The sequence below is a fragment of the Coturnix japonica genome, chromosome 4 (assembly GCF_001577835.2).
Source record: "Coturnix japonica isolate 7356 chromosome 4, Coturnix japonica 2.1, whole genome shotgun sequence".
In the NCBI taxonomy this organism is placed as follows: Eukaryota; Metazoa; Chordata; class Aves; order Galliformes; family Phasianidae; genus Coturnix; species Coturnix japonica.
The window spans coordinates 19,316,770-19,342,322 of NC_029519.1; the positions used below are offsets into that span (position 1 = coordinate 19,316,770).

General features: G+C 36.1%; 1 protein-coding gene across 3 annotated transcripts in view; it reads left to right on the forward strand.

The window, feature by feature from the left end:
- The window catches only part of RXFP1 (relaxin family peptide receptor 1), a 47,398-nt gene extending 21,966 nt beyond the window's left edge, over positions 1-25,432 (forward strand). Inside the window, exons 4-19 of one of the 3 annotated variants that reach the window (XM_015860876.2) lie at positions 9,600-9,704; positions 10,498-10,603; positions 11,610-11,681; positions 12,916-12,987; positions 14,121-14,192; positions 14,563-14,634; positions 15,612-15,686; positions 15,973-16,044; positions 16,738-16,809; positions 17,174-17,245; positions 18,645-18,716; positions 19,940-20,008; positions 20,251-20,480; positions 21,966-22,376; positions 22,826-23,044; positions 23,709-25,432. In XM_015860876.2, coding sequence (XP_015716362.1) covers positions 9,600-9,704; positions 10,498-10,603; positions 11,610-11,681; positions 12,916-12,987; positions 14,121-14,192; positions 14,563-14,634; positions 15,612-15,686; positions 15,973-16,044; positions 16,738-16,809; positions 17,174-17,245; positions 18,645-18,716; positions 19,940-20,008; positions 20,251-20,480; positions 21,966-22,376; positions 22,826-23,044; positions 23,709-24,010 — 2,093 coding nt within the window. In that variant the 3' untranslated portion in view covers positions 24,011-25,432. Of the gene's footprint in view, positions 1-9,599; positions 9,705-10,497; positions 10,604-11,609; positions 11,682-12,915; positions 12,988-14,120; positions 14,193-14,562; positions 14,635-15,611; positions 15,687-15,972; positions 16,045-16,737; positions 16,810-17,173; positions 17,246-18,644; positions 18,717-19,936; positions 20,009-20,250; positions 20,481-21,965; positions 22,377-22,825; positions 23,045-23,708 lie in introns of all 3 variants that reach the window. The other 2 variants (XM_015860875.2, XM_015860873.2) reach the window with 2 other exon arrangements.
- The last annotated feature ends 121 nt before the right edge of the window (positions 25,433-25,553 follow it).

The following is a 25,553-nucleotide window of genomic DNA, read 5'->3' on the forward strand; positions in this document are numbered from 1 at the left end:
GGAAAGTCCGTTGTGCAAGGACTTGCTAAAAGTGTACCCACTGATCAAGTAGGGATTCAGACACACACAGTTTTGTAACAGGATATACAGGACAACAGCGCCTGCAAAGAAATTCAGCTGTAATATAGAATCCATTTCCAAGTACAATAATTCAACAATGAGACCATTTCTGAAAGCCTAAATTATAAAGACGATGAGTTGTTGTATCAGTACTCTGAAAAATTAGGGTTTTTTTCTTGCATCTTAACCTGGTGTTCTCAAACTGCAAACCTTGTATAATGCATTGTGGTCATATACAGCTCTAAAATTTATATATAAGTCAAATATTATTGTTTGACTAAAAGAAGAGTAATTACATTGCCTGCGAACTTGAAATGTTCTGTTGGGATTTCTGTAACATTCCTACACTTAAGTATGTGTGGAAATCACTGTTGGATAGATTTTTTTTCCAACCATTCATCTTTCTTGAAATCAAAGAAAGAAAGTGTCACCAATTATTTCTCAAGACAAGGATGCCATCCAGCTATTTCTTTATGCTGCGGTTTCCCAGGACCGCTTCAGTGTGGCTGCATTTATGTACTACTACTACTGTAGCTAGTTTATTATACCCTTTTTCTTAATTTAGAGTTTTCAGTTGAAGTCACTGCTCCTGGTTACGGAAAAGTAATTCAAAATTATTTCACTGAAGTAATTGTTTTGTGCAGCACTACAGGAGCTTTTAATCTTATCCACAAGGTACTCTAATTAAGTAACTTAACTTCTAAATTCTTGCACTCTTCTATCTTGCATAAATTTGAATAAGACTTCTCAGGTGGTAAGTCTACAATATTCAAGCTAGCACATGTGGTGGGAACAGGAAAAAATAGCATGGGCTCTAAAAGGAATTCAGAAATATTAGGTACATGATTCCCAGGTACAGATAGCTAGAACAACTGCTCCACCAATTATGTCTGCAGTAATGACAAAGCCCTATCTTAAGCCTACATAAAAATATGAAAAAGGCTTGCATTTATTTTAAACCAGTCTTATAAGGAAAAGAGATGTGAAGCAAAAATAGTTTATCGCAAACAGTAGTCCTTTCTTTGATGATATCAATGAAGACAACTTTTGAAGATCATAATAATGCCACTGCAAAAATTGGGTGAAATTGTTTGGAAAAAAAGTGGTACTCTGAACATAGGGCAACCCAAGGTCCAACTGTTCAATAGTAACTGCTAGATGCGGGGAGGATTAATAGAAACTGATTACCAAAATAGCATTTTTAAGAAATGTCATAGAATTAAACAACCAGAGAAGTAATTATCTCTTAGATATGCAGAGAGAGTTGCTTTGTAAAAAACCTTTAAATGATATTACAACAAAAAGGCCTAGATTTTTCTTCTGTGGTTGTCAATTACGGTGTGATGCAGAAGCTGTCTGGGTATTCTGGTCTTGCAGATTACTTAAGTAGGAATCCTGAAATTCCACATGCAGTGTGGTTAATAAGCAGCACAGCATAAAATCTGTCTACCTGCTAACTTGCTGGATTATTCCTTTTCAAAATTTGTTTGATGCTTATCATATGATGTACTAACCTATATTTAGATCTCATATGACCTTATGGTAGGCTGGAAATAAAAGATGAACGAAGTGTTTCCTCTCCATGCATTAGTGCAAGAGAGACCAACATAGCAGGAGTCTGAAAACACTGACATTAGTCAATCAGAAGAAGGCTGGTGTCTGGACCCCATTACTAATGGTCCTCATTAACACACTCTGCAGGTTTATTGGGCTACTGAGAGCGTGTGTCTCAGTCCCTTGGCCTCTTGGATGTTCCTCTGTACCTAGACATCTTTATTCTGTGCCCCCCTGTATGCATACCACAATATTTTATAGATGTAGGTCAGAAATCATCAGAGATTTAACTGAATATTCCAAGTATTTTCTGGTAATTCTGTCCCTTTCCTCTTTTCTTGAGTGTGTACTTTACCAGTTTATTCATATGATGATACTCATGTCACACTCTTTGAGATGATTTGCAGTGTTTCTTCTCTTTCACACACTGCATGCCCTATAGCAGTAAAATATGATTACAATTAATTGAAATTAAAAGGGTTCTTCACTCACTGGTAGTTGTCTTCTGATGATCAGTAATAGCATTTTCTGTTAAATCTGTGCACGTAATTATTTGCTTTGTGGGGCCTCCTTCACATCTGCTTTCTCTTTCCACTGAGCTTTCTATCTGAATAGTAAATTAAAAACTAAGAGATGCAGCCTGAAATTAGGTTAATATTTAGATCTGAGATATCCGTTGCAGTTCTTATCCTCAGGGTGAGGCTGTTCTGTTTGGCAGTTAAGCTTCAACATTTCTTCCACTTCACAACCCTTCTGGAGAGAGGATATCCGTAGCCAGTGTGTTACATGGAATGAAGCTGCTCATGTTTGAAAATTCTCATGCCTTTTTCGCCCAGCTGGGTTTTCAACCAATAGAGTAGTGTGTGATATCCTGTTGGGAAGAGCTTGAGGCAGTATAGTAAACTGCTATAAGAGAAAGAGAGCAGCAATTTATCAAGCCCTGAGTGATGACAGGTTCTTTTCAAACTAGCATTAGATAACCTTAAATGTGCATGGAAAATACAGTCTTACCTTATGAACATGAAAACATTGTCCATCAAGTAGCGGGTGGCTCTGCAAATTTTCCATAAATACAATATTTTTAAACAAAAATGATTTATGTAAAGTTTTATCATTTGTCATAAATGCTTGCGGCTTTGAGGAACTTTCCTTTTTAAGGTTAAGTATGGCAGTAAATTTTTCCCTGCTCTCCTGCCCTGTGCTCATCCTTGTGAAATCCTGAGTTCTTCATAAAGCAACCAAGTGTGATGTTTACCAGCTTAGCCTAAATCATGTTTCTCTTGGAACTATTTTTTTTATCTATGTTAACATAACAGTAACATAGGTAACAATTCCAGCATCCTTCTGTGCCCAAGCCTAATTTAAGGCAAAACAGCTTGAGTTAGATTGTCCCTCTGAGGAAATGTTCGATTTCAATCATAATGGCTTCAGCCTAACCTTCAAATTTTAGCCATGTATGGCTAAAAATATATATATAATATGGGAATTGTCTATGAAGCAAGTAGAGTAAAAAGTTACTTCTCACTTTGAAGACTTTGATACTACAGTATTACTACTAAGTACTCTAACCTAGCTCTGTGCAAAGCCCTTTGAAGCCAAATAGTATGGTATGCCAAGTGCATACTCATGCTGAGAAGCATTTTGAAATCTCTGGCTTGACAGCGATAAGCAGTGATAAACAAAACAGAACTAAAACCAGCAACACTAGACAAAAGCAGCAGCTGTTGAATTCAAAACAAAAAAGAACAGGACAATATTTGTGATGTAGCTTTTCACCAAGTCCACCTGTGTTTTATTATCATTTGCTTATATGAGCAAATTCTGATGTGACAAATTGCAAAAGCATAGAAAAGTTAGATCATACCACAAATGTACTTAACAACTTTGGACAGAAAGCAGTAAAGTTGCCAGAAACTATCAATGGATATTTTTCAGATCATCAACTCTGAGTATCTTTAGACATATTTTTCTCCTTAATCTGCTCCTTGATTTGATTTAGAAACTTCATTGTTCATCATTATGCTATCTACTTAAGAAGGCTGAATCAGCAAACTTCTGTCCTAGATAAACGTCAGCTTTCTTGGATAAATATTTTTATTACTCATATATGAGTGAAATAGTTGTTTTTGCTGATATGATTGCAGCAAATGGCATATGATGGAAAGTCTTCCAGCAAAGAGCAGGGCAGCTTAGCTCAGTTTTTTGCTCCAAAACCAGCCACCTGCTCTCAAGTTCAGTTTGGTGCAAAACTGTACATGGAGAAATACAGAATCAGGTGCTGAGCTTTTCTGCTTCCTGCGAACACTCTGCTTTACCTGGGCAATTTGAAAGCACATTATGCTATTTCTTAAAGTCTAAGATGAAGCCCTACTGGTTTGTCTTTGTTACATTTAGAATTGTCTGTCTGTTACAGCCGCTGAAAAATCTCTTGGATTTAAAGTACTGGTGCACTCACTTCTTTGTAAATAATCCTTCTGCCTTCAGATCTAGTACTTTTTCCTAACTTCACTTAGGGCTTCGTAATAGTACACTGGCATGCAACCTAAATCTATTTAGTTGGATTTATGATGTTGTGTTCTAGTTTAGAAATGCAAACAATAAGACCAACATAAAACCTTCAGTCATACCTCCTGGGCTTTGATCACAATACATTTTATGAAGGCAGGTGTGCCAGGTGAGGGCTAATCTGGATTGACTCCACGAACATCAGTGGAAAGGTTCCCACTGGCTTGAGAGAGCAAAGATTCATAACTTACCTAAATTAGGAAACTGATGAAAAGCTCGGATGTTTCAAAGTGCATTTGTAACTCGTGTGTTGGCATTTCTAAATAGCACTGGATATGATTTTTAGAAACACTGTGCTAGCAGTGGTTTATTTATTTACTTATTTTCTCTCAATGAGGTGAATTCTAGATTGTGACCTTCAACCTGTAGTGGAAGCAGGAAACAGAAAATGTGTCCTCGCATGTAGTTCATGATACACAAATAAATATCACAAATAAATGCCTTAATTCTTCTCCTACACTTAATTTGGAATGGAGTGGTTATGCCTTACACTCTGCTCAAAATTAGTGTGTTGTTTCACACTACTGAATAGTTCTTATAACTCAGTCTTGAAGCTGGTTATTGAAATGGATTCTTCATTTGTTATAGTAGAATACAACCACTAAGTCTGCAGATTGCAAGTATCAGGAGTAGAGTAAAAAATATGTTTAGAGTACAAAAATGGACTAAATAAATAAAACACTTGCTCATTCATATTCATTTCAAAGCAAAAATCTGCATGTGTTGTGCCTAATTACTTGCATTTCTGTAGGCTGGATTTTTGTGTTGTGACTAAGCCATTAGAAAAATTACTGTTATGTATTTGACTATAACTCCACTTAGTAGAAATAATGAAATGGGGATAGAAAGAACATGTTGCTAAGGTGTTTTATCATTTTTTTTTCCCTAGCAGAATCTTTAATTATGCGCTACTTAATGGAATTAAGTTACCCCAGCTATTTTGAGAGCACAGGTTTCCTCGGTGTTCAGAAATTTGGCTTCAGGAAAGTTTTGCTGATAGTTCTGCAAAGCTGTTTTTTGGCAGTTAGGTAGCGATTGTAGTGTGCGTGCATTTGTTTTTTAATCACAGTGTCATAGCTGCGTTTTTCCAGTCCAGTGAAGCAAGAACAGGCATGCAGATTTAATTTAAGATGTTTCTGACTCTCCAGAGGGCTTCTTCGCTGGCTAAGCGCACTTACCATTGTATTGCTCCCAGCCCTAAGAGGTCTCAGAACAAAAGGCAGCGTTTAGTTCCCCATATTTAGTGTTCATGTATAGATGTTTGTTACGGTCTCTCTAGCTCCTAAGCTGGGTATACAATGGAAATCACGAATGTGAATTACTGAAAGAACTGAGGCAGTAAACTCTTGCACCTATTTCCATTTACAAGCAATGGCCTCACCTGTTACTGTGTGCCATGCCATCAGGCTGGCCTGACACCAAGAATTATTACCCCTTTTATAAAAGGGCCTATACAATTTGACAGGATGAAAGTAATGAAATTCTGTATAATTGTCATTGTTTTCCCTCATGTGTTTCTCAGAAGATCTACAAAATTAGAGAGTTTTACTGCAGTTTGTAGATTTATTAAATCATATTTCAGATTTCCATAGCAGAAAACTAAATTTCTGTGGGATGTCTGAAAGATGCATGCTTTAATACTACAAGATTGCTCTTTAAGAAATGGGAAACTTCAGAGAATATGACGTTCTTGGTTTTGCCTCAGCATATTGCAGACAAGTCTGACAATTCTGTTTTTCAGATAATGAATGATATTTATACTTAGTCTAGTGTTTTCATGGCATGCAGTTTATTGACATAATGCTTAAAATGTGAGATTTAAACAGGTGAGACAACACTCAGCTTTGAGTCCTAGCCTATAAATTCTCTTTATAAAGTGAAAAGGAAACACTTGGAATTCAGCAGCATGTGTTCATAATGTGGCAGATATTGGGAAGATATTTATCTTTTGGAAACTGGAGCCTGCTTATCTCCTTAAATTTGCAGTGGTTTAATATGGGTATCTTAAATTCAAGGATAAGCTCATGTAAGCAGGAAATCTAGCTCATTCAGGAAAGTGTAAATTTCATTTGAATTGATTTAATGCCTTTTTGGGTTTTGTTGCTTTTTGGTTTGGTTTGGTTTTTTTGAGATAACATCATGACATATACATAGTCATATTTAAATTCATTAGCAGATACAGAAAAAGGGTCAGTGTACAGTAACACACATCTTGGTGTGGGGCAAATTGCCTTTGCTTTGACAAGTAAGTCAAATTTTCTTCACCTGGATATCCAAACTGGGCTGAGAAATTTACTCCCAGAATCAAATGTTTCAGGCACTGCAAGACTTCTCTCTGTAAAATCTCAGTGTGGGTTTGGACTTGCCATAAGTTATTGGAATGTATCAGCATATCCTCATACTGGAAAAGGGCAATTATGTGAATGTTTTAGTAAGACTTGCTCCTATATTATTGCTAAGAGAATACAGATTTTCCTTTTTGTACTAAAAGGTATTTTTGTGAAAATCCTGAAGTCATTTCTTACAGTGAGAGAAAATATATTTGAATAAATACTTCCACGAATTATGCCCATCCACAGCAAACGCAACATCGAGTGTCCCAGTGTCTCTTTAGAATGCAGCAGTGTTTGTGCAATTCACTGATATCATTTCTCTGCATAAAAACCTGAGAACACATAGTTGAGGGAACGAGAAAGTTTTATAGAAAGTGTTGCTTTTATAAGGTCTGTAAATTATATATATATTATATATGCATATATGTATATTATATTATATATATTATATGTGAGTTATATTTTTAATGAGCAAAGCAGATATTTTTCTTGGATTTGTCATTGAAATGATTATTTGACAAGATTAGCATACTCGTTCTCATTCCCATCAGAAATGGTAATTGACAACCTCTAGGAAAGAACAGCATGTTAATCTGCCTTCAAATAAGTCCAGCTTACAATTATTTAGTTCATTTCTCCCACACAGGGGAATATTCACTTACGCCCTGTTTTCTCAGATCTCCTTCTTACTGATGTACAGCCAACATAAACTATTTTAGAACTGGCTCAGGAAAAAGTAACTTTTCATCTGAGCTGTATTCCCTCAAAGGACAGATTTTGAATTTCAAGACCAGTACTATTACCAGTCATTTCTTAAACAGTTTGGAGAACCTCATCTCAACAGTAGTAAACAGGTCACAAACCTACCATATAAACCCTAAATAATTACAACGTGTTTTAGAGTTCTGGCATTTGGTGTTCCACTGAATGGTTGTACAAAATAGTTATTCATACAATGCATTCATCTGGGATTTGACAAAACAATTCACATAAAATAAGGACTGTTCCACACTTAGCACAAAACTTGGCCCAAACCAAATATTTTTCAATGTCAAAAAAAAAAAAAACACAACAAAGACATGGGGAAAAAAATGCTCTTTTTCTTTTTTTTAATGAACTTATACACTCTAGACAGCCGGAATGGTTCCAGTACAAAATAATCAGTCTTCGTTTTTCTCTTTTTTTTTTTTTTCCCTTTTCTCTTTTACGACCACTCAAAAATACACAGCTGTCTCTTGACTTCCTTGGAACCACTGGTGAACTTCCACTTCATAGTGAACTGCTCCCTCATTCCTTTTAGAGTAGGAGGCTCTGCTCGTGCTTTTTCTCTGCAAATATGAACTGCGGTGGTCACCTTTTGGAAATGCTTTGTCACATGGCAAAAGCATTTAAAAAAATACTGAAAAGTGGAATCAGATTTTATCCATCCACCCTTTAGCATCAGAAGCAGAGAAGTACAGACAAAAAAGAAATGATGCCTTAAATGTCTATCAGCTTACAAGAGGACTAGAATTTATGGCTTTCAACTATAAATTCAGCTAGCTGTCCAAGCAGACTCTAATTGTGGATTAGAAGTTCCATGTTTTGAGGCTGTATTCTTGGCTGCAAAGTATTTATTTGCCAAGATTATATTCTGAGAATAAACTCAGTTTTAATACACGTTCAAAAATCTCTATTTCACAATCCTCAGTGAAAGATTCCTCTTAAATCTTACCTCCACTGTATATGTGCTATTACTACTAGTTCCACCAGCCACCCAGTTGCTCGATCCAGTTTTGCGAATGGAAGAGTGAAATCCTTTTTAAAATTAAAACAAAAAGCAAAAAAAAAAACAAACCCAAAACCACACAGAAATGGTGATAGGGGCAAGTCCATTACAGCTCTAACTGCAGGACAGGAGGTCTATAATCACTTGCTGCTTGATAAAGGATCTGTTTTCCTCATATCATCGATTATGGATTACATATTTGAGGTTTGTAATGCAGTCCTAAAACTAAACTGCTGCTGAGTATTTAAAACAAGCAGAGCAATCTTTCTGCAGGTTTAGTCTCCCTTTGTTTTGTCCAAAATGAATTAAGCTGCTTCTGATAATCAGCTTAGTGATCCAACCTGGCAAAACTGCTAATGCTTCAGCAGACACCAGGTGCTCTCAAGGAAGTTAATGAAAAAAGTGCCTTCTCTGGGTGGTAAACTGTCAATCTTGCAGGTAGTATTTTAAACTGTCACTCTTGTGTGGTATTTTCAAGTCAAGTCTTTTTTTTTCCTCTTTATAAAGCAGTTCCTGGAGACAGAGATTTCTTATTGAATCAAATCTTTTCAATTTAAGCGTAACAAATATTCATTTGTTTAAATTAAGATTAAAGATAGTTTGCCTGAATTTCCTACTCATTTAAAATATCTGTTAATTAGAATGCACGGTGCAGCTTTTCAGCTTAAGCATCTCTCAGAAGAGCTCCATCTGCTGACACTCTGCAGCGAGCTTTAAGGAGATGCTTGTGAGGTAATTTCCCTGCATAGCTGAGGAAAATGCATTGTAATGTGATATGAGGAGTAAAATACCACTTCAGAATGGGAGAATTTACAAAAAATTTAACACATTTCACTTCTCCCTACCTATTTTTTGAGACAAAAGTTCTTGCTTGAACATTATAAAAAGTAATGGGAAAATGTCTATGAGGAACGGTATATAACTGGTATAACTATACTGTTACCATGCAAAATGAAGGAAGCAGTAATTAGTGTATTAGATAAATGCAACTAAGAGAGCAATATTAAAATCATCAGAGCCATCCTTGGGGATGTCGTGTAAATGTTTTTGACAGCAGTTATCATTACAAAATGATGTTTCTAATTGAGTTGCTTCAAGTATCAGAAGATATTCCTACTGAGCAACCTCAAAACTCAGCACACAGAAGTAATGACAAAGATATATTTAAACAAGGTCATTTGCTGTTCTATGAAATCTTCTAGAAAAAATCACGTTATTGAAACAAAGAACAAAGCAAAAAATGGATGCTGCTGAATTTAGTGAAGGTATTATTCTGATGTGAGAGCTGCTTGATGTTTTTGTTTGCTTGTTTTTGTTAGAAGACAACAATGGATGGTCTCAACAGTTTGACAAACATTATGCAAAGAGCGAATACGACAAAATGAAATCTCTGTACGCACTTCAGATCAAGACCCCAGAGTGCAGTAAGTTGTTATTTCCAGGAGTTGTCAATAATAAATAGTTAGCAAATGTGCTCATCAGAAGTAGAAATGTACTGCAGTTTCATTTGTAGTAAAATAGAATTAATGTCTCAGTGTACAAGTGCATTTAAGCTAATTTCAGTTGCAATAGGGGTGACTCATTTTCTATTAGAGGAGTGCTAAATGTTTGCCAATTAGGATGGCAATGTAAATGTTTAATTGAATACATGAATACAGCTGAAAAGATTGTGAAAGGCACATTTTTCAGAGTGAAATGAAGGCAACATTCCTTCAAATTCACTTATTTGCTCAACAAATATTTCTTGAACTCCACTCCCTGTTACACCTACAGTCATTTGTCCATTCATGCGGATTTTCTGAAGCTGTCTACTATGAGCACTAAGATTAAGCACGGAGATGGAACTTTGTTCATTCTGGTAAACGTGAAAGAAACAAATAATCTAAAATGTCACAAAAATCTGGAGAAAAAAAAAAAAAAAAGATTGCATGCCCTCTTCTTGTATCAAGCCTATAGCTCTGTTGTAAAAGCTCTTTCTCTGTGTCTGGGAGTTGAAATATTTTTTTTAATGTCCCTTTGTGTTTATTATTAGGGTATTCTTAGATTTATATGAATGGTGTAAAACTATAGTATTTGTTAATTTAAATTCCATTTGACACAGGCTGGTAGATCTGTCTTTGAGCTTCAGTGTTCTTTTATACTGTATTTCTTTCCTCTGCATCCCATCATAACGCACATCCAACCTTCCACCACAACCACTTCCATGCCTTCCTGCAGTGGTCGGTGCTGTACCAGCAGAATGTGTGTGCCGAGGGCTGGAGGTCTCCTGTGATGAGGCCAAACTTCGTGCTGTCCCTTTGGTCCCTTCAAACATAACCATGATGTGAGTAGAGCATGAAAGGGGTCTTGTGTTATGTTCAGGCTTGACAATCATTTCTACAGATGTTTCAGAACTACAGCTCTGTAACTATAACCAGTTGGCTCTGCTGGTGTTTTTGAAAGCATAGAGTCTCTCTGTTAACAAGTCTGCTAAGGTTTGAAGTACAGATTTTCACTGTGTACCACAGGAGAAAAGGAACTCAAAATCTCTGAATTAAGCAGTCATTCCATATTTGCAATACTGTGTTTGTCTTCCTTTCACTGTCTTTCAGTTCCCAATGAACAGACCTTTTTCTCATGTCGGCTATCTGATATGAGGAATGAATGAACAACAAGTTTCCAAAGGAAGCTTCTTGTCTCAAAGATGAAGAGTGTGTTCTTTTTTCAGAGGGAAAACTATTGTCTTTCCACTGACTGGGGTTCTACCAGTTCTTTGGAGTGCCCTGTGGCACATCTTTGTTCAACCCTATAGTGATATAGACCCCTTTCACAGGTCTACAGATGATGCTTTTGCTTGTACACGGTTAAAATTGATTCGTGCTGTTTGAATCACACTTTTTTAATCATCTGGACAAAGAGGATTGAAAGGATACTGTCTGTATGAAAAGAGGAAAATGGGAATAACAGCTGCTTACAAAATTACAACAATGTGTAAAATTATTTCTCTTTTTATGCCTTTTCACAGTCTCCATTAACTCAAACTCACTTCTAGCATAAACTCTACTTGAATTGGTTGATGCAAATGGATTTGATTCTGTTTAACTTTAAAAACAGGGTATGACGGTAAATAACACAGCTACATCTTTATAGTTAATAAGCAATGCAGAGGCAGTCCATATAACCTGACTCTACTGGAAAAAGCCAGTTATCACAGAAATTTCAGCCAAATCATTTGATTTACTGTGAAAATGCATTAGAATCTGTGAAATTGTTAGAATTGTGTGAAATAGGATAAATTCATCCTCGATATACCTACAGAGCAGATTTACTGTGTGCATTCATTCCTACAGGTCTCTTCAGAGGAATCTGCTAAGGAAACTTTATGCTGATGTTTTCAGAAAATACAAAGACCTTAAAAATCTGTAAGAGGGCATTTCAACTATTAAGATCTTTAAATATGCATTCTTTCTCTTTCTGTCTGGCACTCATACAATGCATAATGTGACAAGCATCAGCTTACACTTAAAATTCTCTTTTGTCTCACACTCCAGTACTCCACCAACCATATAACCTGTTTGGTTCAAATAATTAGATTGGCATCTCTTTTTTTTTTTTCCAAAGCTATAATTTCTGTGTATTTTTTTTACTATATTGATTGGTGTTTGTACCAGCAAAATGTTAAAATTTCATCTGAATGAAGTTAGATTTATAATGAATAGCAATATGCCAAAAAGAAGTGGAAGCTTGAATCCATTTGCTCAGCAAAATCAAAGTGTGAAGAGTTAAGCTTTCCACTGGAATGGGAGGCTTTCTCACATGGCATTCATTTTTACTTCTGAATGGCAGCTACCAATCTGCTGATGCTGTAGAATCATAGAAAGATTTGGGTTGGAAGGGACCTTTAAGATCATCCATCTCCAACCTCCTGCTAGAAGCCCAACTAGTCAAATTGTTATGGCAGTATAGCTATAACATATAACATATAAACACAGGGTGTGTGTTTATGCAGATACGGTTCAAAAATCGTAGGTTTAATGATTTTTGTTTGATATAGAGTTAGTTTCATTAGGGATTACAAGCAAAATTCTAAGACTGTATGTTCCTAGGAAAACTACTGGATGTCAACTTTTGTGGCTGCTGTTCTGTACTGCAGCACCATCTTGTGTTCACATTGTTAAGTACCATTGTCTTAAGGCCTTTAAAGATGCGTTTTCATTAAGAGTACAAACATACCTTCCTGTTTGTTGGTAATACTAACTTCACACATCTCTGAGTTGTATGTGTTTAGAAAGCACTTGAACAGTGAATGTCACAGACCCATTTTGTAAAAACTGGTGTTTTTGTCACTGTAGCTCAGTCCACAGGGCTTATCTATCAGGAGATTGAGCATAACCATTTCTTTGTTCATTGTAGGCAAACCAGATGTCCCATTAAACAAATTTTATATTTCTGCCAGTATTTTTTATTTCTTTTGAAACTTAGTTGTAGTCTCTGCAACACTAATTCTGACATGATAATTGTCAAATCTAGGATGTAAGAAAGTTTGACGGCCTCCTTTCCAGTTTAGCTGACAAACTGTAATTCTTTACTTACGCTTCCTTTGACTTTGCATGCTATGGAGAATTGATTTTTGATGGTTTTGTTCTATCTTCCTAGGTATCTCCAGAATAATAAAATCAGAGCTGTGTCCAAACACGCTTTCAAAGGTTTATACAACTTGACAAAATTGTAAGTACTGCTTTAAGAATATTCAAGAGAAGCTGGAGCAGCTCTGAGAATTGCTGCAGATATCACTCTCTTATTTGTTTCAGAGTTAGGAAATTACAGAATGGTTTATCTCCATGGTATGAATGAGAAAATAAAGATTGAGAGCTATCTGTGCTCTGTCTGTGTAAGTTTATCTGACAGGACAATACTGGAGTGGGCTCCATAAATCACTACTATTGCCCAAATATGCAGAATAGAAGGAGACAGTATGATGGTCAGAAATAATGGAAAAAGTAGTAAAACACAAGCAAGATCTTGCGCTGAGTTAGAGCTCTTTCACATGCTATTCTGGTTTATGGTAGTGAACACAAGCAGCCGGTATCAGTAATGGAAAGAACACTTTTTCTTTCTCTCCATTATTTTGCAGTACCTTTCTGTAAGGGAGTTCAGACTTCTAAGGAAAGAGTTAAGTGAAAGAGAAGATGCATAAATTCCATCATTCAGTTCAGTCTTTTGTCTCTGCAGTGCTTGTGAAGGGATTATTTTCTTTTTAATGTTGTACATCTTATATTTCCTTCACAACTGTGTTAGATTATCTGTTATTGCAGCTGCCTTTACTACTGTCCCAGATCTTTTATAGTGCTGCCCTTTGTTTCCCCACATTTCTTTTTCAATGGTTTGGGCATCTCCATTTATGACTGATAACCTTAGCAAAGACTAATGTGACCCCAGAAAACTCATGGAACTAATCACTCCATGTAATGAAACTGGAATGGGGCTCAAAAGTGTCATGGTGAAAGGGCTCAGCATGCTGTGTTTTCTTTCCTATAAGACAAAATATCTCATGTAATTGTTCAGAAAGTCCTTGCTATGGTGAATTCCACATTGCTCTGGCATTTCAATTAAAGACATATGCCTAAACATCTCCTGATGCCACAGAAAGCTGGTTTTCCTGGGGAGACAGAGGCTGGAATCACATACAAGTGTGTGTTTGCTTATAAGTGAGCTATTTTTCAAAAAGAAGAAAAAAATTTGCCACAGTCAAAAATAATAATGACAAAAAACTGCACCAGTTATCAAGGAAAAATTTTAAAAGACTTTTTTCATGCATCTTATGCATCTCATTTGTTTATCTTTTGTTGATCTTGATTCAGATACCTGAGTAACAACAAGATAACCAGCTTGAAGCCTCACGTATTTGAAGATCTCCATAAACTTGAATGGCTGTATGTTACTTTCTAATTGATATGTTTGTTTTCTCAAGGAGTAATTAAAGCAAGATAAAGGAAACATTTGGGCTGTTTAAACTTTTGTGCATAGCAGTACTTTTGTACCAGATAATATTTAAGGAACTCATGCTGCACTTTGTGGGGATAAAATCAAAAGCAATTACTTTTAGTTAAAAATATTTCTTAAAAATATTACGTTATTCTGAAAGAAAGTGAATATGAATACCCTGACCTACTATGCAGTAGAGTGCCAGTATCATTTAAGGAGTTTGAATGAGCATTTGAAGAATTGTTATCTTTTATCGTCTGTTTAATTTGAGACTATAGACAACTCTCAGTCTGACATGTGTTTTGCTATAATTTACAGGATAATTGAAAATAATAGGATAAATCGGATCTCTCCATCAACTTTTTATGGACTCAAATCACTTATTCTCCTGTAAGTATGGAATAAGAACCAAAAACATTACTTAAAAGAACAGAAAGGTCATATATAATGAATGTATTTATCTGTTTATAATGCCTGTGATTGCTCATCACACCATATTGTTTGCTGTTGTAGAAGAACTTCTATTTCAGATTCATCTCCACGCCATTAGGAGCCCATCCTTTCAGAAACAGATAAATTGCCCAACAGTAGTTACAAACTATCATGATCAATAGGAACGGAATTGCTTTTCCTGAAGCCATGACAGATTGGAGAGGATGTGTGAGGCCCTACACCTTGTAAAGTGAATCTACAACAAATACCCTGGGCAAGCACTAAACTCCCAAGAAAGTCTCCCAAGAAAGTCGAAAAATGCTTTTTCTTGCATGCCACAGTAGATTTGGGCATCAGTGGATATTTGTTATCTGGGAAAGTGTAGGAAGATAGATGGGGAAAGAAAAGTACAGACTTATGGCCCTGAGAGGAAGAAAATATGCCAGCTGCAGCAGTGGGTGCCACTTGCCCACCGGGAGGGTATGGGGAGCCAACAGTGCCGCACGGCTCCTGCTCTAACTTCCAAGACCCTGCCCATAACCTGCCCCTGGTCTCCAGCATCCCAGAGAGAAGCCTCCCTCCATCTCCCCTTCCCATGTGACTAAGAGAAATTACGTTATGACAGCACAGTCAAAATGCTCTCAATGACTTGCTATGTTTAAATTTAAAAGCTATGAAATGAACATTTTTCCTTTACCCAGTAACTAATATGATTAGGGAAAAAACAGTGTTTCACAGAATGCCACATGAGTTATATAGAATTTTAAGAAAACAGTGGTATCTCTAAAGCTGTGAGAAATGAATGAAGCTTTGAGTGCTTTCTGCCTTTTTTAAAAGCACAAAGATAAGAGATTTTTTTTTCCGTTATGTCATTTTTGGCAAATATAGCCAGCTATACTGTTTTGTCTTGTTTGGGTTTTGTTGTTGTTTTCTAGTGAGATGATGAATAATTCTCTTGCTCATTTGCCTGACAAACCTCTGTGCCAATATATGCCAAGACTGAACTGGCTGTAAGTATAACTTATTTTCCACTAGAAAAATATTTTCTTTTCTTTGTTATCGTACTTCTGTAGCACTTTTCATAATGGACAGTGGAATTATCTTACAGAAAGCCTGCTGGTTCACAGCAGGGTTGATGACCTGGAGTCATTAGTCAGGTGTGCAGAGAAATTAGATGTCTGGTTTCTGTTCTTTTTCATGCAGTGACAATGTTCTGTTAGAATCTTTCTTTAGTTACATTAGAATAACAGCCTGATTGCAATTAAATTATTTACATGTTTTGTTTTTGTATCCTAGAGACTTGGAAGGCAACCATATTCATCACTTAAGAAATGTCACTTTCATCTCCTGCAGCACTTTAACTGTATTGTAAGTAATAGGATATACTAGCTAGTGAGAATGAGCTGAAATTTTCCTGAATATTGTGGTTATTTAAATATAAATTTATATAAATATAAATACAGAATAACCATCAGAATAAAATCCAGATTGTTCAATCAAGGATTGAGTGCAGTAGCAGATGATATAGGGGTAGAGTTGCACAGCTATGAGACAGTGTCCAGAATATTGTTAGGTCCCAAGCCTTCTAGCCCAGTATATCATTCTCATGCTCTCAGCAGATTTATATTGATCTCCTATGGATAAAGGAAAGTTTGGAGTGAATAAAGACCATTAGAATGGCAGCCTAGCTAAATGAGCTTGCCAGAAGGAACAGTCTGAACATTCAAACTTCTCCCAATAATTAGTTTTGTTCCTGAAATAATCTTAAAATCTCAAAGCAATCAGTAGTTAATTGTGCCTTTCTTGTTATTCTGCAATACTTTTATATTTTAGTTGTTGGTAGGTACCAATACAGCTGAAAGAACATGCAATATATTCACGTGTGCATAGACAACAAAAGCTTTTTGTGCAATTGTGTAACCAGTGAGCTTATTAACTGAATTAGTGAGGCTGATTTCTGAAGATCCAGGTAAGAAAGAGCTTAAAAACCTTTTGAAAAGTTCTCTTCAAAACCAAGTAGACTTTGAGAAGCAGAAATATGTGTTTGCTTTCTCCTTCCAGGGTGATGAGGCAAAATAAAATCAGCTCTTTGAATGAAAACAGCTTTTCTTCTCTCCAAATGTTAGACGAGCTGTGAGTCCGTTTCTTCTCTTTCTTGTAAAACAAGTCATAAACTTCTTTGGTTTATTTTCCAAATATTGATTATCATAAATTAAAGGTATTTTACTTTCTTTTTGATGCAAATAAAATAATAATAAACTATGTATCTAATGATGTCTTTGAAATAACTAGACCAAGAGAAATCTGGTGTATTTAGCTTTCCATGTTATTTTAACAGCATTCTTTTATAGTCCAAGTGTCATGTAAACTATCTAACATGTAATATTCTATTTGTCAAATAGAATGAAACTGTGTGTCTTGAAATTACAAAACTCTTCAGCAGAATTGTTGAACCTACTGAGAACTTACTATATCCCACCTTTGGCTGTTTCTGCAGGGACTTGGCTAGCAATGAGATTGAATCGCTTCCTGCATATGTGTTTAAGGATCTAAAGGAGCTTTCACAACTGTAAGGATTCTTTATTATTATTGTTATTGTTGTTATTATTATTATTATTATTATTATTATTATTATTATTATTATTATACTTGACTGTACATTACTCATGTGATATACTTCCACTCATGAATGCCTAGAAAAAAAAAGAGCATCTCTGTTTGTATGAATCATTTAAGCTTTGCCTAAAAAACACTTCACTCAAAAGCAATTTCATATCATTAACCTTAATTTTATGTTTAGCATTTTGCCCAGAATAATTCCTGTACATTTTCATATCCAAAAAGAGAGCAAATTCAAATTCTATTTTTTTCTAGATCTTGTTGGTATATGCAAAATGACCTATGCTAGCTATATTAGGAGAACTTCATCATTTCAATGAGTTTTTAATGTGATGTTTTGTCTTTAAAAACTAAAAGGGTAAGATCTTCATAGAGATACCTTGTTATCAAGTGCTTTCTTCTAGTAAAAGAGATCCAGAATGGTATAAGATCTTATAAAACAATCAAACAAAAAAAGGCATTCTCTCTTTTCCATAACATGCATGGAAACATTCTCAAATGCTGAAAAGTCCTGGTCTTTCTCACATAATCTGGAAGATACTCTAGTTACAAAACTGAAGATCTCTCCAGAGCTCAGGCCAGCACTTTTAATCCTGCATCCTGCATTGATTTTAAACTAGGAAGACAGAGGGGCAGGGGAGCAGCCAGACTCCCCTGTGCATCAGTAGCTGTGTAAACACAATGTACCTTTTGAGAAAGCATTGATTTGTTGTTGCTGTTGTTGTACATTGCCATGAGCAGTGGTTTTACTGGAGGCTAATCCTCCTGCAAAGTCCCTGAGCTTACCCTTGCCATACAAAACTGAGATGATCTCTGTTTCTAGCCAGTACCCAGCATGTGCAGTACCTTATTTTTCTTCTTTTCCAGTGCACTTGAGAGCAATCGCAACACACCGGGGCAACCCAGTGTAACCAGCTGCAGATACTTAGTATCTAAACAAAAACATAAGGAAGAGTTACAGGGAGAAGAAATGAGAATTACATCTAGTAGCATTCTTACACAGAATGACAGTATCTAACAATGTCTTTTTACTTTCTGTTGCCTCTCTCTCTTTTTTAAATACACAGAAATTATTATGAAAAGATGGATTTTATCAACTAAAATACCAAACTAAACTTTGTTTCTAAATGTGTGCAGTTCAACTACATTCTTTTACTAAGTCAAAACATTCAAGCATCAGGTTGGGGTTACAGTTGTGCGTGTGAGTGTATGTGGCCATAGCATAGCTGTGAAGCATCCAGCTACTCTTTCCATTGGAAGAGTATTTAGCAAGCAGAGTTTTACTTTATCTTTGAACAGGCTGTAAAGAAGATGTATAATGTTACTTTAAGTCTCTGTTGTATTTACAGGAACCTTTCTTATAACCCAATCAAGAAAATACAAATAGACCAGTTTGATTTTCTAACCAAACTCAAATCCCTGTAAGTATCAAGTTTTTCTATTCAAACACTTCAGAACCCTTGTAAAGACTGAGTGATGTAGTGAGTAAGTGTGCAAGTTACAGGAACATAACTGTCTAAGCACAGAAAAAAATTATAAGATACCTCCTTAGCATTCAAGCTACTGCATATCCTTCATTCATTATTTAACATTCAAATAACTCATGCAACAGAATGATCAGGACTTCAGGTTAAAAAAGCTGATAAGCCTTGAGACAGATCTACACAAAATAGTATGTTTCAGCCCTCGGTCTGTAGAATATGCATTGCCTCTTTCTTAGCTTAAAATAGTAGGTATAGCTAAGGAAATCATGTCCAGGATGAATTCCAGGGCTCAACTAAAATTTATAGGTTTCTATATTTGGGGATTTATTCTTGTCTCATAGCAGAACTGCCCAAAACAAATAACCATTAAGACTGATACTTTTATCTTCTTTTGCCTAAATTTATGCAGAGGTCACAACAATTTTGCACTCCGGGCATTTAACTGTGGATTCAAACAAGGTTCTGCAGAAGGAAAACCAATTGTTTTCTCAGGTTGCAAATTTAAAGATATTAGACTAGAATATAGGAATTGACGTTCTGAAAGAGTAACCTGCGCAGTTACACTTTATTGGCCTAATACTGTAGGAAAAATTATAGTGCCATCTTCCATATATTAAAAAAAAATCAAATAAGAAATCTTATGTATTTGTCACCAGAAGTCCAACGTTTTCCCTAATATGCAGAATTCTGTGTACCAGCTTCCTTCTGCTCTTGACACAATAAAATACTGCATTCCTGCGGTGGTGTGTTTGCCCAGTAAAGCAATATGTGGAATAGAAAGCAGAATTTTAAAATGTCATTACTGGAACAAGTTGTTATTTTTTCAGGGATGATGAAAGAATGTTCATAGAGCAATACCTGGGAAGGGCAATCACTGATTGCACTGCTGAGAGCACCAAAACTGCCTTCTGTGTGATTCTTGAAAAATAGGAAGTTTAGAAAAATAAAGTGTGATTCATTTTGTTCCACTTCAGCTTTTACTTAGGGTTTCTATTCAAGTTTCAAAAGAATGACTGAGTAGACACAATTAATTTAATCTCTAATTTCATAATATGAATTCACAATTTCATCATATGAATGCAATATAAATGCTCAGCAAATTTGTCTTTCTTCTCCTGAGTTTCTATTGCATTTTATTGAGAATATATTGTTTACAGCAGCTTGGAGGGCATTGAAATTGCAAACATCCAGAGAAGAATGTTCATACCACTTAAAAACCTTTCCCACATGTAAGTAGATCATTATTCCAGCTTGTTTTCTTTGGTTGGAATTTCACAATTAGCAGATTACTGAATAATAAAAAAAAAAAACCAGTCTGAAAAGTGGCTTGCAAACATTTATCAAATTAGATAGTTTAAAATTCATTTTTCTTCTTTTGGGATATGATTTCTGAACATTTTACAAAGAGGTTTTGTATCCTGATGACAAAAATAAAGCCATATTTTTTTCTGTCTTTTTTCCTCATAACTAGATACTTCAAGAAGTTCCAGTACTGTGGATATGCCCCTCATGTGCGCAGCTGTAAGCCTAATACTGATGGGATTTCATCACTGGAGAACCTTTTAGCTAGCATTATACAGAGAGTGTTTGTCTGGGTTGTATCTGCTATCACTTGCTTTGGAAATATTTTTGTTATCTGTATGAGGCCTTACATCAGATCGGAAAATAAGCTCCACGCCATCTCAATTATGTCTCTCTGCTGTGAGTATTCATTTCATGCATGAAAGTAGAAGAATCTTGTTTTAATCTCCTCATAGTGTGTACAGTATTTGTTATTACAATATGGTGACACATTTCCAGCATTAGATTTACTGAACCTTACGCTCTTGTGAATGGCAATACAAAATGCTCTATCTTACATATGAGGAAGACTTGTTGGATGCTACCTTTGTTCTACAGCAAAAAAAAGTTCATGAATTGCAAAGGTTTCATGATTTTAGTGCTGTAGATATTGTGCCAATTTCTCGATTTCTTTCAACAAGAAAAAAAAATTGATTTTTTTCAAAGGCCCATACACCTAAATTTTGGTATGCGTGTTTGAATAAATAGCAAATTGCATGTGTAAACACTATTCACAGCATTACAGAACAGCTTGGGTCGAAAGGGACCTCAAAGCCCTCCTAGCCTCAACCCCTGCTGTGGGCTGGTTACCCCCCACCAGCTCAGCTGCCCAAGGACCCACCCAGCCTTGAGTTCCTTCAGGAATCAGGCACCCACAGCAATATCTGGGCAGCAATGCCAGGGCCTCACTGTTCCCTGAGTAAAGGATTTCCTCTTATTAAATCATAGAGTCACAGAATCACAAGGTTAGAAAGGACCTACAAGATCATCTAGTCCAATTGTCCTTCTATCACCATTACTACCTAAGCTACTAAATCATATCTGGATATTGTCTGAATGAGGACCTCTGAGATATGGTTTAGTGGTTTGTTGTAGCTACAGTAATGGGAGGATGGTTGAACTAGATGAAGTAGAGAAAAAGTTTTTCCTTATGTCTATTCTGAACCTCCTCTGGCACAACTTGTGACCTATTTATTACCTGGAAGAGGCCAACCTCCTCTTGTCACTATCAGGACACGTAAAGGATCCTGGTAGTGTAGAGATCCGCAATACAAACTCTCATTCTAATGCTCCAAAAGGAGCTCAGTGAATGTCACAGAAGTCCCTCTAGCATTACCCTAGGCATGCACAGGAGCTTCCCTCTGCCTTCTGCCTTTCCCTACTAAGCTAATCGGGAGGAATAACACTGTTGTTTGTGTCTGCTGACTGCTTTCGTGTCTTAGTAGAAGCCTGTGCATATCAGCTTTGAATTATTGTAAGATGGACAAATCAAAACTAAGCTTTTAGTCCAACTCAAAAAAGATTTGAAAGCATATTTCTATAAATTGAAGCAAGCTTGAAAGCTAATTTTACTCAAGATTCAATATATTAACTCTGAAAATAACTATGAAACATAGACTGTTAATTCAGCTCTGTTACTCCTTTTTGTCAGTTCTTCTTTGAACTATGTGGCCTTCATTATAATTCACAGTATCATTCCAACTCTAACATTGATTTTATAACTATGTATTAGCTGACTTAAAAATGTGTACTAATGTGTGCATGTCTGTTTTTCAATAGACATATACACAAAGAGAATGGGAAATTCAGATGTGTAAATAATGATGTTAAGCACTGTGCCCACAGGTGCTGACTGTCTGATGGGAATATATTTATTTGTGATTGGAGCTTTTGATCTTAAATATCGTGGAGAATACAACAAGCACGCTCAGTTGTGGATGGACAGTATTCATTGTCAATTGGTGGGATCGCTGGCTATTCTGTCTACAGAGGTGTCAGTCTTACTGTTGACTTACCTGACTTTGGAGAAATACATCTGCATAGTTTATCCTTTTAGGTGTTTGAAGCCCAGAAAATGCAGGACAATTTCCATTTTAGTTCTTATCTGGATAATTGGGTTTGTTGTTGCTTTTATTCCACTGAGCAATAAGGAATTTTTCAGGAACTACTATGGCACCAATGGCGTCTGTTTCCCTCTTCACTCAGAGCAATCAGAAAGTTCAGGAAGTCAGATTTATTCTGTTGTCATTTTTTTAGGTAAGTTGCCTTTCTTCCTGATACATGATTAGAGCCTTCATTATATACAATAATGGAGCTGATTTTCAAATAGATTTGACAGCTTTGTTGGAATGTTCACATTTCACACAGACCTCTTCCAATCTATTTTATTATACTAGTTTGATACTTAAGTATCTTAAAATGTATGAAGGGCTCAGAAGTTGGAAAGAAGGTAGGATCACTGAGTTCCTGAAGAAATAGACTGTTGTCAGAGAAACAAAAAATTGTGCTGTTTGGCTCCAATAGCAAACATTTGTGAGGTGATGATAATTTAATTACTGGAGTAGAGATTCCATGTTTGATTGAAGAATTATATGGGATTGGCACTTTAGAGCAAGGGGTTTTTCTTCATTATCCAACTTGCAAACAAGTGATGCAGAATTGCCGGTCTGCTTTTAAGAAGTAACTAATTTAAACTTTTTCAACAGGTGTAAACTTGGCAGCTTTTCTCATCATTGTCTTTTCCTATGGAAGTATGTTCTACAGTGTTCACCAAACAGCTATTATGGCTACAGAAATTCGGAATCATATTAAAAAGGAGATGACGCTTGCCAAACGTTTTTTTTTCATTGTGTTTACTGATGCACTTTGTTGGATACCCATTTTTATTTTGAAACTCCTTTCTTTACTGCAAGTAGAAATACCAGGTATGTTCGCCCTTTGCACTGCTGTTTTGACTGTGTATGAAAATAGTTTATTGTTTAGAAGAGCAATTTAGAAGAACTGAATGTATTTGTATGGGAAATTGTTAATCACAGCCTGAACCTCTGATTAATCAGCTGAGGCAAGTGTTGGTCAGCTGTGAGAGCACAGGTGAGAGTAATTTAGCTGTGCTCCAGGAAGGGGTGGAGCTTGACTCCACCTCCTCTAGACCTCATTTAAGTGCTGACCACCACTAAGGCTGCATCTCTTGGAGACTGCTCCTCTGTGGAGATTGCTTCAGTGTTTTCCAGCCGGATCGAAGGCTTCCATACTGGTGAGTTTTTCCTATAGATAACCTTTTGGATATTTATCACCATCCTTCTTGTATTACCATTTTCATATTATTTTCACCTTACAGTTTTGAATTATATCACTATAATGAACTATATGCTTATTTATCTTCATAGATGCACACACAAGTTGTCTCAGATTACAGAAGTTTTAAATCTCGTTTCTTTTCTGAGGGGGATGCACTGCAATAGGTTTTGAAATATGCATCTGCTTGTTTCCAAAACTGTAGATAATGTTAGAGGCGTCAATAGGAGTGCGTTCATAATGCAGCAAAATCATAATGCCCACTACAGCTTTCTCTCTTTTTGTCTCCCCAAGGTACCATAACATCTTGGGTAGTGATTTTTATCTTGCCAATAAACAGTGCTCTGAATCCTCTTCTCTACACTCTGACAACACGACCCTTCAAAGAAATGATTCACCAGTTTTGGTACAACTACAGGCAAAGAAGATCCAAGAGAAGCAAAGGCAGTCAGAAAGCTTATGGCCCATCCTTCATTTGGGTAGAGATGTGGCCAACGCATGAAATCACACCAAAGCTAACTAAGCCTATGCTTTGTACAGACTCCTCTGATGCCTCTGTCACTACACAGTCAACAAGACTAAATTCATACACGTAAATATGTTTGGAATCTTCACAGCGACATCTGCACTGTTAGCTTCACACCTGTGGAGTTGCTGCTTTCCAACAATAACAAGGGAGGGAGGTATGATGCCTGGACTCCTGTGCACCAGAACTTTAAGCAGGAAGAAGCATAGTGTGGCTGCTTGCAGGTAGAGCCAATATATGAAGTATTATTTCCACCTTGCGACACTTCCTACTATTTTGATACCTCATTCTAGTTCAGAATGAGAAGTCAAGCTCTTCTTTTTTTTTCCTCCAACAAGCCAGGAGTATGGGGGGAAAAATAAAAAAATAAATGAAGTGACATTTAAAACATCTCATATTGAAATCAGAATGTTCCAAAATTATCTATATTTGGGGGGGAGGAAAAGGCTATTTTCAATAAACTTTTTATAATTAAAAGAAAAAAGACATTTCAACAGCTGTTTTCTTTTTCAGAGTCAACTGGTTCCATCTTTAAAAACAAACTCCTCTCAGAATTTCTGAGTGGCAGACTTTTTAGGCAGCTCTTAAAAGCTTTAGGGAATAGCACTAAGAAAATGCTTTCATAACTAGATGAATTTATTATATTTTTCAAGGTCAAAAAGGTGGAAACATTATTCTGTTTCACCCATACAACTGCTCTAATTCAAGAAAAAGAATCAGATTTTTTTGGTTTAAATGCGTTTCTCAACGGTGTGTCCTCCAGCTGTTAACTACAGGAAATCTCTCCCTTCAGAAGACTTAGGAAGGCCAAACTGAGTACCCCATTATCCCAATGCTGTTCTTTTCCTCACCATTTCGTTATGAGCTATATAGCTCCCAACACCTTATGCACTTCAACAGCCTTTAACTATCTCTGTATACTGAATAACAGGAGAGTGCCAAATAGATGACTGTCAGTCTTAAGTGTTATCACATGTACATTTCAATCTCCTTGAATACCTGAATAGATGTATTTATGGCTAAAAAAAAAAAAAAAGGAACACCACAGTTCAACACTTTTTAGGCTGCACTTTTCTTCCCTATGTTAGAACAGCACAATAATTTTATCCATCTGCAACAAACCTCTGTACCCCAGAAAAAAGGTGTAAGGATAGATGTAGAGGCAGTTCGTTTGCATACACAACCTAAGATCTCTTCCCTTAAGAATTACTATGATTTTGTTCTTTTAGTACCACATTCACAGCCCAATGGCCTGGTAGCCCAAGAAGGTAAAATAAATTCTTTTGTATTGGTGTTTTGAAGCTTTTTAAAATGAAGTTAAAAGATATTTCTGATGTTTGCACTTAACTTCTTAATAATGTAAGAAGTAGAATTAATGTTAGTGTGACTCACACTTCAGTTGTTTACAGAACTTTGGATTATCTTGAAATCAAAAGTTCAGTATCTACTGTACGTTCAATCAAAATAAAATATTGTCCATTGAACAAAATGACTTCTGTTCCAAGTTGTTTAGCAGCATTTTGAGTTACTGGAAATAAAATGAAGAAAAAAAGCAGCTGTGTGGAATCCTGCAATGTAGATTACCTTTAACCCGGCCTCAGAACTCAATTTGA